The sequence below is a fragment of the Aspergillus heteromorphus genome, assembly GCF_003184545.1.
Source record: "Aspergillus heteromorphus CBS 117.55 chromosome Unknown BO70scaffold_29, whole genome shotgun sequence".
NCBI lineage: Eukaryota > Fungi > Ascomycota > Eurotiomycetes > Eurotiales > Aspergillaceae > Aspergillus > Aspergillus heteromorphus.
In genome coordinates this window covers 19,952-33,078 of record NW_020290434.1, presented here as the reverse complement: position 1 = coordinate 33,078, position 13,127 = coordinate 19,952, and the positions used below count along the sequence as shown (strand labels likewise).

Genomic DNA, 13,127 nt, shown 5'->3' with positions numbered 1-13,127 from the left:
CAGGGGATTAGGCTATCTGACCCATTATTTGCAGTCAAGCAGCTTTCATACACGGCTATGTATAAATGCAGGTAGAAATCCACAACAATCCATCATTCCGCTAAACATAAATCCATACTCTTCCTCCAAAATCAAACATACAAGCCAAACATACATCCCACTCCCTCAAGCAACCACATCCTCCTCCAAAAACTCCCGACTGAACGCATAATCCGTATACCCCGTCAGCACCAAGGGCGTATAAAAGCTCTCCCTCTTATACGGGGTCAACTCCACGCCCGTCCGAATCCGAAACGGCAGATCCGGATTCGCAATGAAATGGCGCCCAAAGACGACCACGACATCCCTATCCCTCCTCTGCTCATCGACCACCCTCCTAGCCAACTCAGCCGTATACCCCCCCGCCAGCAGAACCGGCCCGTCCCACGCATCCACCGCGAAATCCAAATCCTCCCCCTGATCTTCCCCCCCCACGGCCTCCGTCAGATGCAGATACGCCAGCTTCCCCAGCGCATTAATCTCCCTCACCACATACCCAAACTGCGCCCTCTGATCGCCCGTCCCCATCCCCGCCACCCGATTCCACGGACTCAATCTCACGGCCGTCCTCTCCGCCCCGACCGCCTCCACCACCGCCCTCACCACCTCCACCGCGAACCGCGCCCTCCGCTCCACATCCCCGCCATACTCATCGTCCCTCGCATTCGCACTCTCCTGCAGAAACTGATCCACCAGATACCCATTCGCCCCGTGGATCTCCACCGCGTCAAACCCCGCCGCGATCGCATTCCTCGCCGCCGACCCGAAATCCCCCACCACCCCCTGAATCTCCTCGACCGTCAGCGGCACGGGAACAGCATACTCCTCACTCTGCGGAATCGCGCTCGCTCCCTTCACCGTGATGCCTTCGCGTGCTGCAACAGCGGGCTGCGCCGATCGGCCGACCGCTATGATCTGCGCCACGATGAAACTCCCCCGCGCGTGCACTTTGTCGGTGATGCGCTTCCACGCGGCGATTTGCGTCGCGTTGTAGAGCCCCGGCGAGTTGGCGTACCCGCCTTGCGAGGGTGAGATCATGTTTGCTTCGCTGATGAGCAGCGTTCCGGGGATTCGGGCCCGCTGGTCGTAGTATTCTTCCATGAGGGCGGTGGGGGTGTGGTTGTCTGAGGCGCGGAAGCGGGAGAGCGGCGCCATGGCGATGCGGTGCTGGAGGGGCATGGTGCCCAGGTGAAGGGGGGTGAAGAGGCGGGACATCTTTTTTTTTTTGGTTGTGTGCTTGGTTTGGTTGGGATTTGGGGTTGTGGTAGGAGTTGGGTGGGTGGGTGTGGTTGGTTTGAGGTTGAGGTTGTCTGGTGGTGGTGTTAGTTAGGGCTCGATGCATGAAAGGGGATGCACATACCTTCTTTCTACTGTGTTGTGAGAGGATTGCGGAGGATTGCTGGAGTATCGAGCAAGCTTGGAGAAGAAAAACGGATCTTTTTTTTGCAAGAAATCAGAAGAAGATATTATTTACTGTTTGCTACTACACTTTCCTACCTCCACGCCATACATCAATCAGTAAGTATTTATACCCAAGCCTACCTATACACAGTCATGATCCCCCAATCGGCATCCCCGATCAATCACTCATTCACAATAGAGAATATTAGAAATCAACTCCACTCCATCCCCAGAGCAAACCAGTACATGCCAACCTCGAGAATCTGACCATCATCCTGATATTTCTAATATCTCAGCTTAGAAATCAACACCTACACTGAGACACCAGATGTAGGGCTAGTTTATGGAATTCACCGCCAATGGGCATGCCGCCTGATCGCATACAATATCCACCGGAAACCCCCCTCCAGCCGTGAACAATTTAGCTTTGGTGCAGTTGATTACCAACCCACTGCATGGGCTGTCGGTGTTCGGTTGTGTATGATCCGGGTCTCGTATGGTGGTGGGTCGGCCAAGGACCAACCGCAGGCGACGAGTAGGTATTGTACTGTGGATTGAAATAGAATAGATTAGTGTGGTGGATTGATCGGGGTGATTATTAATTGGGAAATTAATAATTAATGAGTGGATCTTATTGTCAAGTGATGAATGTTATTGTTTGATGAATTTACAGTCTGATAGTAGCTAAAAAAAAACCCCGTAAGAAACTAAATAGGATTTTGTTGAATGGGGTGGCGGAGTAAGGTAGTTAGTTGGTATACAGTAAGGATAGGATGATTGCACCGCCAGGGTGCTTATTGGAGGAGTAGTATCTTACATGTTGCTTAGTAGTTATTACCTATTATGTCAACTACAGAAGCGTGCAATAAGTAAAGTAAAGCTTGTACCCTCATGCTCATATACAATTTTGTATCATGCTTGATCCTGTCTTGAAAACACCAGCCTAATACAGCATAATACATAGCAGATACCACTCACTCACCCCGCAAACCTCCCCTCCTCCACCATCGTGGCGGGAACCAAATCCTCCACTCCCACCCCCGCCCCCACCCCCGCCCTCTCCATCTCCCGCTCCACCCTCTCCCGCTCCACCTTCTCCCGACTCCTCAACACCTCCCCCGCCACACCCTCCTCTCCCTCCTCTCCCTCCTCTCTCCCCCCCAACACCCCCTCCACTTCCTCACCCCCCATCCACAAACACCCCCACCACATCCCTCACCAAAGAATGCAACACCACAGCAGCAACCGGATCTCTCCCCCCCGCACAAACCATCCCGGGACTCCACGCATCAAACACCACCAAATCGGCCCTCTTGCCCACCTCCACCGACCCCACACTCTCTTCCATCCCGATTGCCCTCGCGCCCTGCATCGTCGCGAGCCGGAACACGTCTCGCACCGAGAGATCCAGCGACCGTCGCCGTTTCCCAGTACCAATCCCAATCCCAATCCCAATCCCCGTACCAATACCGTACGCCAGTGTGTAGTAGAAGATGGCCCGGATGCCGGAGGAGACAGTGGCCGTGAGGCCGTTTTGGGCTGGGTGTGTGAGTGAGTATATGCACGCCATAAGAATGGATAGGAGAGAAAGGAGGGATACCATGCTCCGGAGTAACATTCATATGTGCATGATCGACAACAGTCGTCGTCCCTGCATCCAGCGCTTTCAGACACCCTGCTAACTGGCCCCAGAAGATATCTTCGGGGGTGTGGTGCACTTGCTGGAGGTTTCCTGGATTCGCCAGTTAGATTGTTTCTGCGCCTTGAGAGAGGAGGTGGAGGTACTACTATACCTGTGGGCATGTACTTCAGCAGAGTGTGGTCGGCGGGGCGACCCTTCAGCTGCGTCTGCTAGAGGTGGTGGTGAGTGTGTCGATGAACCCCGAACCCCGGGGAGATGATCTTGCCCGTGCAGTCGAGGATCTCTGTCTCTGGCGATGGTGGGGTGATCTGCGGGGCAATCTGGGCGATGGTATTGCCGACGATGAGGAGGGCGTGGTGTCGTAGTGGTACGACGTCATCGCCATCGCCGGAGGGGACGAGGATGGTTGCGTTTTGGAGGGGGGTGGATGGCATTGCTTTTTAGGGTATTGGTGAGCTTGAGATGGGGATTGAGTGTTAGGTCGCTGACGCATGGAGGAAATAAAGGGTTTCGTGGTGGTCGGTTCTGGGATAACGTATGACTTAGTTCTCCCATCCAGGAATAACCTCACCTTGGATTGGGGGGGGATGGAGAAAGATGAATTATTAAAATTTGTCTTATTCTGGACGTTGATATCTGGATAAAGGTGTGATAAATAAGATCCAGCGTTCAACTCGAAGGTGTCTAGACGACATCTTACTAAGACAAGGTAGTCAATCCCTACCTCTCTTGATATCTTTCACCAGGCGAGTGGGGTATTTTGCCTCTGGTGCATATTCCTCTGTTATAGTGTAAGACTACCATACCATTTCGACCATATTGCAACCAAGATTCCTTCCTGGTTCAGAACCCGGTTGAGTCACCAAGTATATTCACATCTTTGTCAACAACACCGACAAAGTCATCCTTCAGATGCGAGCACGTCCATGGGATTCGGGTGACTTCAAACCCCGTTCCCTTGTCAATGTCAGGGGTCAGGGCGCAGACATCTGACCCATGGAGTCAGGTGTGTCAGATGTCAGATGTACCGAGGGTGTGGGATAAGGGATGGACGGGATCGTTATCCCACCTACCACGGAAGAGTATTTGCTGGAAGAAACAAAAGTGTGGCTCTTTGTAAGGTGATTGGTGAAAGAGTGTTGGTGGGATTGTCAGAGTGAAGGACTAGTGTGGGGGAGGGGGAGGGGGAAGGAGGGGTCAGACAACAAAGCAAGGAGCATGACAATAACATCTCTCTCAGTGAGTAGAATATTCTGGAAATTCAACTCAAACTCATTGCAAAGTATCTCTATATGCACCCCCGTCTAATATTGAAAAAGAAAGAAAGAAAGACAGGATAACCACCCTTCTAAGCAAATATACACCCCCTCTCTCTATGCCAGCCTTCCCCACTCCGTCTTTCCCACAACCCCCAACAAGATACCCCCAGTCAATCCCCCTAAGCTCTCTCCTCCTCCTCCCTCAACATCTCCTCAATATGCCCATTAACCCAATACCCCTCCAGCCCGTCTCTCCCCATCCCCTTCGCCCCGGTGATCCACCCCTTACACCTCTCCCCAACCCCACAGGTACACTCAAACGGCTGATCCATGACCCACTCGGTGGACGGATAAAAGAACGTCAAGGGGTCCCCGACCTTCAGATCGCGGCCCTCCACCACCCGCACCTCCATCCTGTCCATGTCGAAGTTCACCGTCGGCGCGCAGCTGTGGTTGCAGTACACCAGGTCCGAGTTCAGCTCGATGTGGCTGTCGCGGCCGGTCTGCACGGATGTGTACGCTTTCTTGGACGGCGTGGGGGTGTCGATTTTGCAGAGCAGCGAGCCGGCCGGGAGGGAGGTCAGGCTGAAGGCCCCGCTGGTGAAGGGGATGGGGCTGTGGTGGATGTGGATTAGGTTGGGATGGGTGGGGGGTTATGGATGGTTTGGTGGGGGAGGCGGTGGTGATTGTGGTGGTCATTTTGGCGGTGGGAAGTAGGTAGTAGATTGGAGTGGGTGGTGGTGGTGGTGGTGGGAAGAAGAGGGAAAGGAGGTGGAGGTTTATATAGTAAGTAGGCCAAGTAACGCAGCACAGGCGCGGCTGGGGACGGAGGATGAACGGAACAGGCAAGGATGTCAGGATGCGGACACGGATGCGGGACGGTGGAGCTGCCGAGGCTCATCACGTAATGCCTCACTCAGGTCTCAATATTGTGACGATACACCGACTATACGGAGTAGCAAGACCACATATTATCTTCTGCATAATAGATACACACACAGCTAGTTCAACCTCACCGTCAACTCCTTCCCATCCAGCCACCGCTCCAAATTCTCCGCCACCTCGGCATACCACCCATGAATCTGCTCATCGCCATACCCCATATGCGGCGTCAAGAGGACCTCACTGCGGCCCTCAGTCCCCCACTTGGTCGTCCTCCACGGACTCTCCCCCGCCAACGGCTCCGTCTCAAACACATCCAGCGCCACCCCGGCAATGCCGCCCGTCTCCAGCGTCTCCAACAAGGCCGCCTCATCCACCAACGGCCCTCTGGACGTATTCACCAACAGCCCCGTCCTCTTCATCGCCCTCAACTCCTCCCGCCCCACAATACCCCGACTCCTCTCCGACAGCACATTATGCAGACTCACCACGTCCGCCTGCCCAAAGAACCCCAGTTTCTCCTTGACGGCCACGAAACTCCCCGCCGGCAACCCCATCGCGACCGCCTGCTCGTCCGCCTTCTCCTGCGTCAGATTCGTCGACCACGCAATCACACTCATCCCGAACCCCTGGATCGCAATCCGTCCCACCTGCGCCCCTAACTTGCCCACCCCCAGCAGGCCCAAGGTCTTCCCCGCGAGCGTCTGTCCGAGACTCCCCTGCCACTCGCCCCGCTTGATGGCCGCGTCGTCCCGCGCGACGTGTCGCGCCACCGCCAGGATCAGCGCCCAGGTGTGCTGAACGGCGGAGTGCACGCCGACCGGCCGACTCAGTGTTCCCGCGACCGGGATCCCGCGTTCCGCGCAGTAGGCCGTGTCCAGGGCCAGGTTGCGGGCGCCGGTGGTCAGCAGCAGCTTGAGGTTCGGCAGGGCGGAGAGGGTTTCTTTGCTGAAGGGGGTGCGTTCGCGTTGCGCGACGATGATGTCGAAGGGGCGCAGGCGCTCGATGAGCGCCGCCTGTTGGGCCGGGTTCCGGGGGTTGAGCGTCTCGGGGAAGTGGCTGATCGAGACGCGCGAGGTCAGGTGCGCGAAGTGTCGCGGGGCGATGGATTGGTAGTCGTCGAGGAGGGCGAGTTTGGGGGTCGTCATTTTGGATGTGTGTTTGGCTGGGTTGGATGGGTGGTGGTGATTGGGGTGAGATGAGGATGATGGGTGAGGCCAGTTCATATAGCGGGGTGAGGGTATAGCCGCGCAGCCCCGCGATGGATTCTCACGCTCCGTGGATTGGCATCCCCGCACCGGTCTCGGAGCGGCGGTCGGGGGGTTGTCGTCCGTTGTTTGATCACCTCCTTCCAGTCGATATCACTAATCATTCCAAATGCCTGGCTTGGTGTGACTGTTACATCTGATACTGAGACAGAACTGCTCGACTGAACACTCAACACGCTCGAGTACGTGTCATACAGCCCCATCCGACAGTCAAATAGGGCTACTCATTTAAACGTTCAAATGCCTCCCGAGGTGCGAACTACTACTCGACCAAACCCAGATTCTCGAATAAATTGACATTTGCCCAAACTGCACCGATCATCCAAACAACTCCCTCAAATCCATCGACATGCAACTCAACTAACTACCCGAAAAAAAGTCAAATCTACAAGCAAGCATACTTACCCCCAACTTCCCCACCCCCAACCAAATCAATGCTGCCCCTCCGCCTGATGCAAGAAATACTCCCTACAATCACGGGCATAATCCCTCAAATTCCGCACCGCACGAATCCCATCCTGAAACTCCGCATTGCCCGCATCATTATAATTCGAATAGCAGAACTTATACAGCTCCGTCATCACATACCCCGTGCTGCGCCCGGGGATGCCATTCTGCAGATCCCTCGCATGGATCGCATACAGCGAGATCTCATCGTGCACGACCAGCAACCCAAACGAGTACGCGCACCCATCGTACGCCTCATTCCGATGATGGTACTGCAGCGCGCGGATCGCCCGGGCCCCAATCGCCCCGAAATGCGTCAGCTGTTGCCGGCCCACGTCCTCCTGGTTATCGAATATCTTGAGCGATGCAAAGAAGTTCGGCACCACGAAGTCCGGCGGGTTGACCCGCGGAGCCACGAGCTGGTTCATGGGGTGCAAGACCCCGAACGCTGGGCCTCCGCCAGGAGGAGGAGGGTGGGGCGCCACTGCAGGGGCGTGAGGGGGAGGGAAAGCGGGTGCCGCTCCAGGAAGATTCATCGGCGCGGCGGCAGGCCCTGCAGCAGCAGCAGCAGGAGGAGGAGGAGGAGGAGGAGCGAGCGCCCCCCAAGCAAACTGCATCAGGGCCGCCGCCGCCCCATCCGGCCCCGGCCCCGGCCCGGCCCCGGCCCCGGCGCCCAACCCCCCGGCGCCATATCATTACCCCCGCCATCACCGCGCGGGCGGATTCTCCGGCGCAGCTCGTTTCTTGCTGCCACCCGCAGCCTGCACCCGGCACTCCCGTCGGCGAAATGCGGCCTCGCCACCGCCATATGCGGCGGCAGGCCAAGCAGACCCGTGTATTCCTGACAGAACATGGTCCGCGTCCACGGCAGCGCCTCCACCTGGTTAGTTCCCAGCAGCATCTCATAGAAGGTCGTCGATCTCCCGTCGCTCAGTTGGTTGGCAATGGCGTCGCCGAACCACCATTGACGCTGAGCCCCGAGATTCCGCATGTCGGTTCGCGGCGCGGGCAGAACCGTGTTGATCAGGTAGTCGATGTTGGAGGGTGGCTGGCGCAGGTTGTAGTCGCCGGGCCTGGGCCAGCTCATCCCGTTGGAGCGCATGTGTTGCACGGCGTTCATCTCGTATTTGGATGTCGAGTTGTACAGTTCAGTCGGGCTGTAGGATTGGTGTTTGGGGTCGCGGTTGTACTGTTTATCATTCAAGGTTCGTGCGTTAGCCCTCTTTTCTTGCCCTGATGCCAGTCCAGTACCTCCTCCCTCTCCCACCCCCCAAACATCCAATCTCCAATCTCCAAGACGGGATAACACGACCCAACTCACATTGATAAAACCACTCATATCCGGCCCTCCACATCTCGCAAAAGCCTCCACCGTCTTGCATTTCGTCTCCGGCCGCGGCGCCTGATAATCCGGCTGGCGGAATATCGCGTGGAGATCGGATTCTCGTACTCGGAACTCCACCAGCGCGCGGTGCGTCAGGAATATCCGTTTCCGTCCCCGCCGTCGCTCTTCCCAGTAGGGGTATTTGTACACGCTGTCGTTGCGGATGTTGACCGGTTGGTTGATTTTCATTTTTGGGCCCGCCGGCCCCGCGGCGGGGGCCGCTTTGGGCGCCCCGACGAGCACTTGCGGGTTGGGGTTGAAGGGCGCTGGCGCGAAGTGGATGGGGTTGGCGGGGGGATTCGCTGGAGGGTTCGCCGCAGGGTTGGCCGGGGGGTTTCCAGCTGGATTCATCGTGTTTGGTGTTTCAAGCGATTGGTGTTTAACAGTGATAGAAATGTATGACTGACCGTCCCTGGTGGCTTGGATGGCCAGGTAAATATACATATACTCCTCAGCCAGCTTCGTGGATGGCCAACTACTACGGCATTATCTCCATACAATGTACTATTCATTTATTATAGTGGGTCGGATTGTGCGATATAAAGCACTTTGTTGCCCCCATTCAATAGCACAGTGAATGCCAACCACACCCCACCCGGGTACGGCTTTGTTCTCTTTATGGGATCTCCAACACACAAGGAATGTTAATAGAGCACCATTCACTTTCATTCATGACAGCCCTTTTGATAGCCCTTTCATCCAGTATAAAGTGTATGGCTTCAAGCGCCAAGGACGTCTTTATCCCCATCCGCTTTCAACCCACCTACAGCCTAAATTTAGCATACGCCTCGAAAACCAGGGTACATAAAGGCAAACCAGGAACTTTCCTCTTGTCGAGTCCGAGTCTAACTCGAGCATCGTTCCCCAGTCCACCATGCAGCAACCACCGCAACCACAGCAGCCGCAGCAGCAAGCGCAACCGCAACCGCAACCGCAACCGCCACAGCAGGTTGAACAGCTGGTAAGCCCTACCCCCTTCCTGGCACCTCCCACCCTAACAGCCCAGGACATCATCGTCGATGGACGATTCAAACTCCTCAGCTACCTGGGCGGCGGCTCCTTCGGCCAGGTCTTCAAAGGTGCGTCCTCCCACTCCCTCTCCCTCTCCCTCTCCCCCACAAACCAAACTAACCCCATCCCCCCCCCCTTCCCCTCAACCAGCCCTCGACCTCCGCACCCAGCAACCCCTGGCCCTCAAACTCGAAAACCGACGAGACAACGACCGCATGACCTCCGAATACAGAATGACCGAGGCCCTAGACCGATGCCACGGCTTCCCCCGGGTCCTCTACTACTACGCCAAAGTGGACGATTTCCGAGTCCTGGGCCTGGAACTCCTCGGCCCCTCGCTCGGGGATCTGCGCCGGTACTGCGGCGGCTCGTTCTCCGTCAAGACCACCCTGATGATCGCCATCCAGCTGCTCGCCCGTCTGCAGCATATGCATAAGAATTGCCACCTGGTTCATCGGGATCTCAAGCCCGAGAACTTTCTCATGGGCATCGGGAGGAGAGGTCATATGGTTTATTTGACGGATATGGGGCTCTCTCAGGCTAAGTTTGTTGCTCCCAATGATCCCATGCATTATAGGGTTGTCGTGGAGCCGGGCTTGGTCGGGACCCCGCATTGGGCTAGTTTGGCGGCGCATAGGCTGCATGGTGAGTTTTTTTTTTTTTTCTTTCTTTCTCTTTTATACCTTTTCTTGCTTTTTTTTTTTTTTTTTTTTTTTTTTTTTGGCTCCAGGAAACGGAGTTGGGGGGGTGGAGGGGGGGAAGGCTGTCTTGGGTGCTTCTTACATGTACTGTACTGCACCGAACTGCCCTGTCACCCCAAAGCATCCCAACATCATCCCGATCAATCATCCAACTAATTTAATTCATTCCCACCAGCCCAAACCTACCGCGACGATCTCGAAAGCCTCGGCTACATCCTCCTCGAGTTCGTCCTCGGCGGCCTGCCCTGGTCCAACCCCCAGCCCGTGGATGGTCTGACCCCGGCGCAGCGCCGCGTGCATCTCAAACAACTCACCACCCCGCAGCAGCTGTGTCAGGGCGCACCGGACTGCTTCCGACAGTATTTCGATTATGTGACCACGCAGCTCGCTTATAACGACGTACCGGACTACAAGAGGCTCATCAAGATGTTTAAGAAGGAGTTCTGGGACCGGAGATATCAGTTTGATAATGTGTATGATTGGACGAGGAGGCGGTATGCGGAGTTTAGGGTTGTGGATTAGGGGGGGGGGTTTCACGCCGCATATGAACGATATGGTTTGTTTTATTTTCTGGGTTTCTTCATGGGTGTGAGTGTTATGATGTGGCTAAGCTGTTTGTGCCGTTCTTATGCTGCACTGTATGATTTAAATCTTGTTACTATCTCCTGCCTTTCTTGCGAATAGAGAACAGATATTGAAAACCGAACTTATGTACATGTATTTCATCAATTGAGGATATTAAATTGTGACACAATCTTGCTCATAGATATCATTAACCCTGCTACAATTTTGTTCCCCCCCCACAGTTCTACTCCCTCCCCCTCAGACAGACTACTGGCCCCCGCTTCCTCGCCGTAACATGATCCTCCAACACATACTCCTCCGCCCTCACCCCCGTCCCCACCCACTCCTCCCCCAACTCTGCCCTCCGCAACTCAAACTCCCACACCATCCTCGCCACCGTAAGCATCACCTGCGCCATCGCCAACGGCTTCCCAATACAACTCCTCGGCCCGATCGAAAACGGCATATACGGACTCACCCCGTCTTTCCATTTATCTCCCTCTTTCCCTTTCTCTCCCTCTCCTTGTCCCTGATACCCACCCTCACCCTCACCCTCACTCCCCCTCCCCCTCCCCACAATCCACCTCTCAGGCTCAAACTCCCCAGGATCAGAATAATACCGCCCACAATGATGAATACTATAAATCCCGACCCCGACCTCACACCCCCCCGGAACAAAAGTCCCGTCAATGACGGTTCCCCCGGCCTCGACTTCCCGCCAGAGGGAACTCCCGCCTGGCGGGGACAGACGGAGGGATTCGGAGATGCACGCGCGGAGGAACACGCAGGAGTTGAGCTTCGGGCCGAGACTGATTTCGGCGAGCGTGTCGAATGTGCCTCGGATTTCGTCCTTTAGGCGGAGATAGCTGGTTGAGGAGCCGGTTAGGTAGTGGGTTAGTGCGGATAGGGTCGTGGAGTTGGTGTCGGAGCCTGTGTGTTGTTGTTAGTTGGTGGGATGGGGGGAAGGGAGGGGGGGGGGGGGGATGGGATTACCGGCGACGATGAAGGTGGCTGTTTCGGTGCTTAGCTCGGTGAGGGTGAGGGATTCTCCCGTCTTGGGGTCTTGGCATTGTTGCAGGAAGGAGAAGATGTCGTTTGTTGTTGTGGTTGTGGTTGTGGTCGACGGGGTAGTCTGCAGACGGGTGGCGAGCAGACGGCGAATGAACCTGGAGAACTGGGACGCGGCGACAATCGACGCGGGGAAGAGCCGGCGGTCCAGCTTTGCGGTGGACAGTCCCTCTGCCTGAAACAGAACCCCTTGTCGGACGTTGGACTCGTCGATCGCGTCCATCACGTACCGGTACTTCGGGTCGCGCATCGCGTCGAAATCGATCCCGAAGGAGACGGAGGTCATCGTGTCGAACGCCAGATGGTTGACTGGGAGGGTGGGTCTTAGCCCGGAAACAGTGGATGGAGAGATATCTACTTGCATATCTGGGCCATGTCGATGGGAGATGTCCATCCCGAGGAATCGGGGACCTGACTACGGAGAACTTCAGACAGTCGCTCCAGTCTGGCTAGGATAATGGGCTGCATCGACTCCACTCCCCGCTTGGAGAAGGCCTGGCTCAGCACTCGCCGTCGTCGACTGTGCTGTACCTTGTCCCGTAGGGTGAGGGTGTTGGGTGCCTGTTTGGATAGGACACGGTAGTTTTTGAATTTCTTGACATGCGCGTGGCGGTCGTAGATGTCTGCCATGGCTTTAGAATATACCATAATCGATTGGTGGCTGGGGTTAGGGTTGCGTTGGTGCTTACCGTGAAGGGCGCCGGCGGTGTTGATGAGCAGCCGATTCGGGGCGTAGCGGACATGGTCGCCTACAACCATTAGCTTAGCTCATGGGCAGTGGCAGCGCCAGAGACGGACCGTATTTCTGGTGGCACCGGTAGATATCGAGGTGGATATCGCCCGTCCACGCGTGGTAGGCCGAGTAGAGGTTGGTGAATCTCGCAAGAAAAGGGCCCGGGTATTGGGCTAGAGGGTGGAGGATGGTGTAGTACACCACTAGATAGAGCACCTGGAGGACCATAATCAGAATAGCCGTTCTCACGGAGGTGATAATGAGGGGTAGTCCACATACAACGGCGATGGAAGCAGTAACGATCATGATGCCTGCTGATTTGGCATCCATCCTTGAGAAGACCAGCCGCGCAGGCGACGGGTCCGGGATTCGGTGTCCTCGTTTGATTGAGCGGAAGGGTGGTACCTAAATCACAATGTATTGTGCATTTCACCGGCTAATATAGCTCTATCATCTCCGTTGAATAGTTTGGGCCGGGCAATCTTGCTGGGTGGGTTGGTCGGCACTGGCGCGGCATACATAACGCCACCGACCCAGCCCTATCTCGGCGATTATGCGGGCCCGCCTAGGTCTGCAAGTATCTCGCAAGTCGCCAATCCAGTCAGTTGAATGCTATTTCAAAAGGACACCTGATTCAAAGTGTGGTTCCAATGCGAGGAACCGGTCGTTAGATTTCGCGTGATGTCAAACCCTTGCTGAATGTGGTCACGAACTGTGTCCCGAAGCAG

At 55.9% G+C, this 13,127-nt stretch overlaps 7 protein-coding genes across 7 annotated transcripts; 1 reads left to right on the top strand and 6 right to left on the bottom strand.

Moving 5' to 3' along the window:
• Positions 1–165: 165 nt before the first annotated feature.
• Positions 166–1,254, bottom strand: BO70DRAFT_432005 (alkene reductase; the record flags this gene model as incomplete). The annotated part of the gene is made up of 1 exon (XM_025548282.1): positions 166–1,254. One exon carries the CDS (start codon positions 1,252–1,254, stop codon positions 166–168), a length of 1,089 nt encoding a protein of 362 aa, XP_025396011.1.
• Positions 1,255–2,620: 1,366 nt separating this feature from the next.
• BO70DRAFT_432004 (composite domain of metallo-dependent hydrolase) lies at positions 2,621–3,516 on the bottom strand (the record flags this gene model as incomplete). The annotated part of the gene is made up of 4 exons (XM_025548281.1): positions 2,621–2,979; positions 3,041–3,172; positions 3,234–3,291; positions 3,322–3,516. The coding sequence occupies 4 exons, from the start codon at positions 3,514–3,516 to the stop codon at positions 2,621–2,623; spliced, it is 744 nt and encodes a 247-aa protein (XP_025396010.1).
• Positions 3,517–4,520: 1,004 nt separating this feature from the next.
• On the bottom strand, positions 4,521–4,991 carry BO70DRAFT_298882 (uncharacterized protein; the record flags this gene model as incomplete). The annotated part of the gene is made up of 1 exon (XM_025539619.1): positions 4,521–4,991. A coding segment is annotated over one exon (471 nt), but the record flags the coding sequence as incomplete, so codon positions are not given.
• Positions 4,992–5,217: 226 nt separating this feature from the next.
• On the bottom strand, positions 5,218–6,444 carry BO70DRAFT_365225 (D-2-hydroxyacid dehydrogenase family protein). Its single transcript, XM_025544013.1, has one exon. The coding sequence runs from the start codon at positions 6,369–6,371 to the stop codon at positions 5,343–5,345; it is 1,029 nt and encodes a 342-aa protein (XP_025396008.1). The 5' UTR covers positions 6,372–6,444; the 3' UTR covers positions 5,218–5,342.
• Positions 6,445–6,922: 478 nt separating this feature from the next.
• BO70DRAFT_432002 (uncharacterized protein) lies at positions 6,923–8,673 on the bottom strand (the record flags this gene model as incomplete). Its single annotated transcript, XM_025548280.1, has 3 exons — positions 6,923–7,491; positions 7,638–8,127; positions 8,260–8,673. 3 exons carry the CDS (start codon positions 8,671–8,673, stop codon positions 6,923–6,925), a joined length of 1,473 nt encoding a protein of 490 aa, XP_025396007.1.
• A 523-nt stretch (positions 8,674–9,196) lies between these two features.
• On the top strand, positions 9,197–10,556 carry BO70DRAFT_355435 (kinase-like protein; the record flags this gene model as incomplete). Its single annotated transcript, XM_025541901.1, has 3 exons — positions 9,197–9,401; positions 9,484–9,978; positions 10,210–10,556. 3 exons carry the CDS (start codon positions 9,197–9,199, stop codon positions 10,554–10,556), a joined length of 1,047 nt encoding a protein of 348 aa, XP_025396006.1.
• A 286-nt stretch (positions 10,557–10,842) lies between these two features.
• On the bottom strand, positions 10,843–12,627 carry BO70DRAFT_298739 (cytochrome P450; the record flags this gene model as incomplete). Its single annotated transcript, XM_025539614.1, has 6 exons — positions 10,843–11,093; positions 11,145–11,528; positions 11,592–11,989; positions 12,025–12,289; positions 12,356–12,415; positions 12,465–12,627. The coding sequence occupies 6 exons, from the start codon at positions 12,625–12,627 to the stop codon at positions 10,843–10,845; spliced, it is 1,521 nt and encodes a 506-aa protein (XP_025396005.1).
• Positions 12,628–13,127: the final 500 nt, after the last annotated feature.

Coding starts and splice junctions, on each gene's coding strand:
- BO70DRAFT_365225 (XM_025544013.1), bottom strand. CDS start 6,371: ATGACGACCCCCAAACTCGCCCTCCTCGACGACTACCAATCCATCGCC.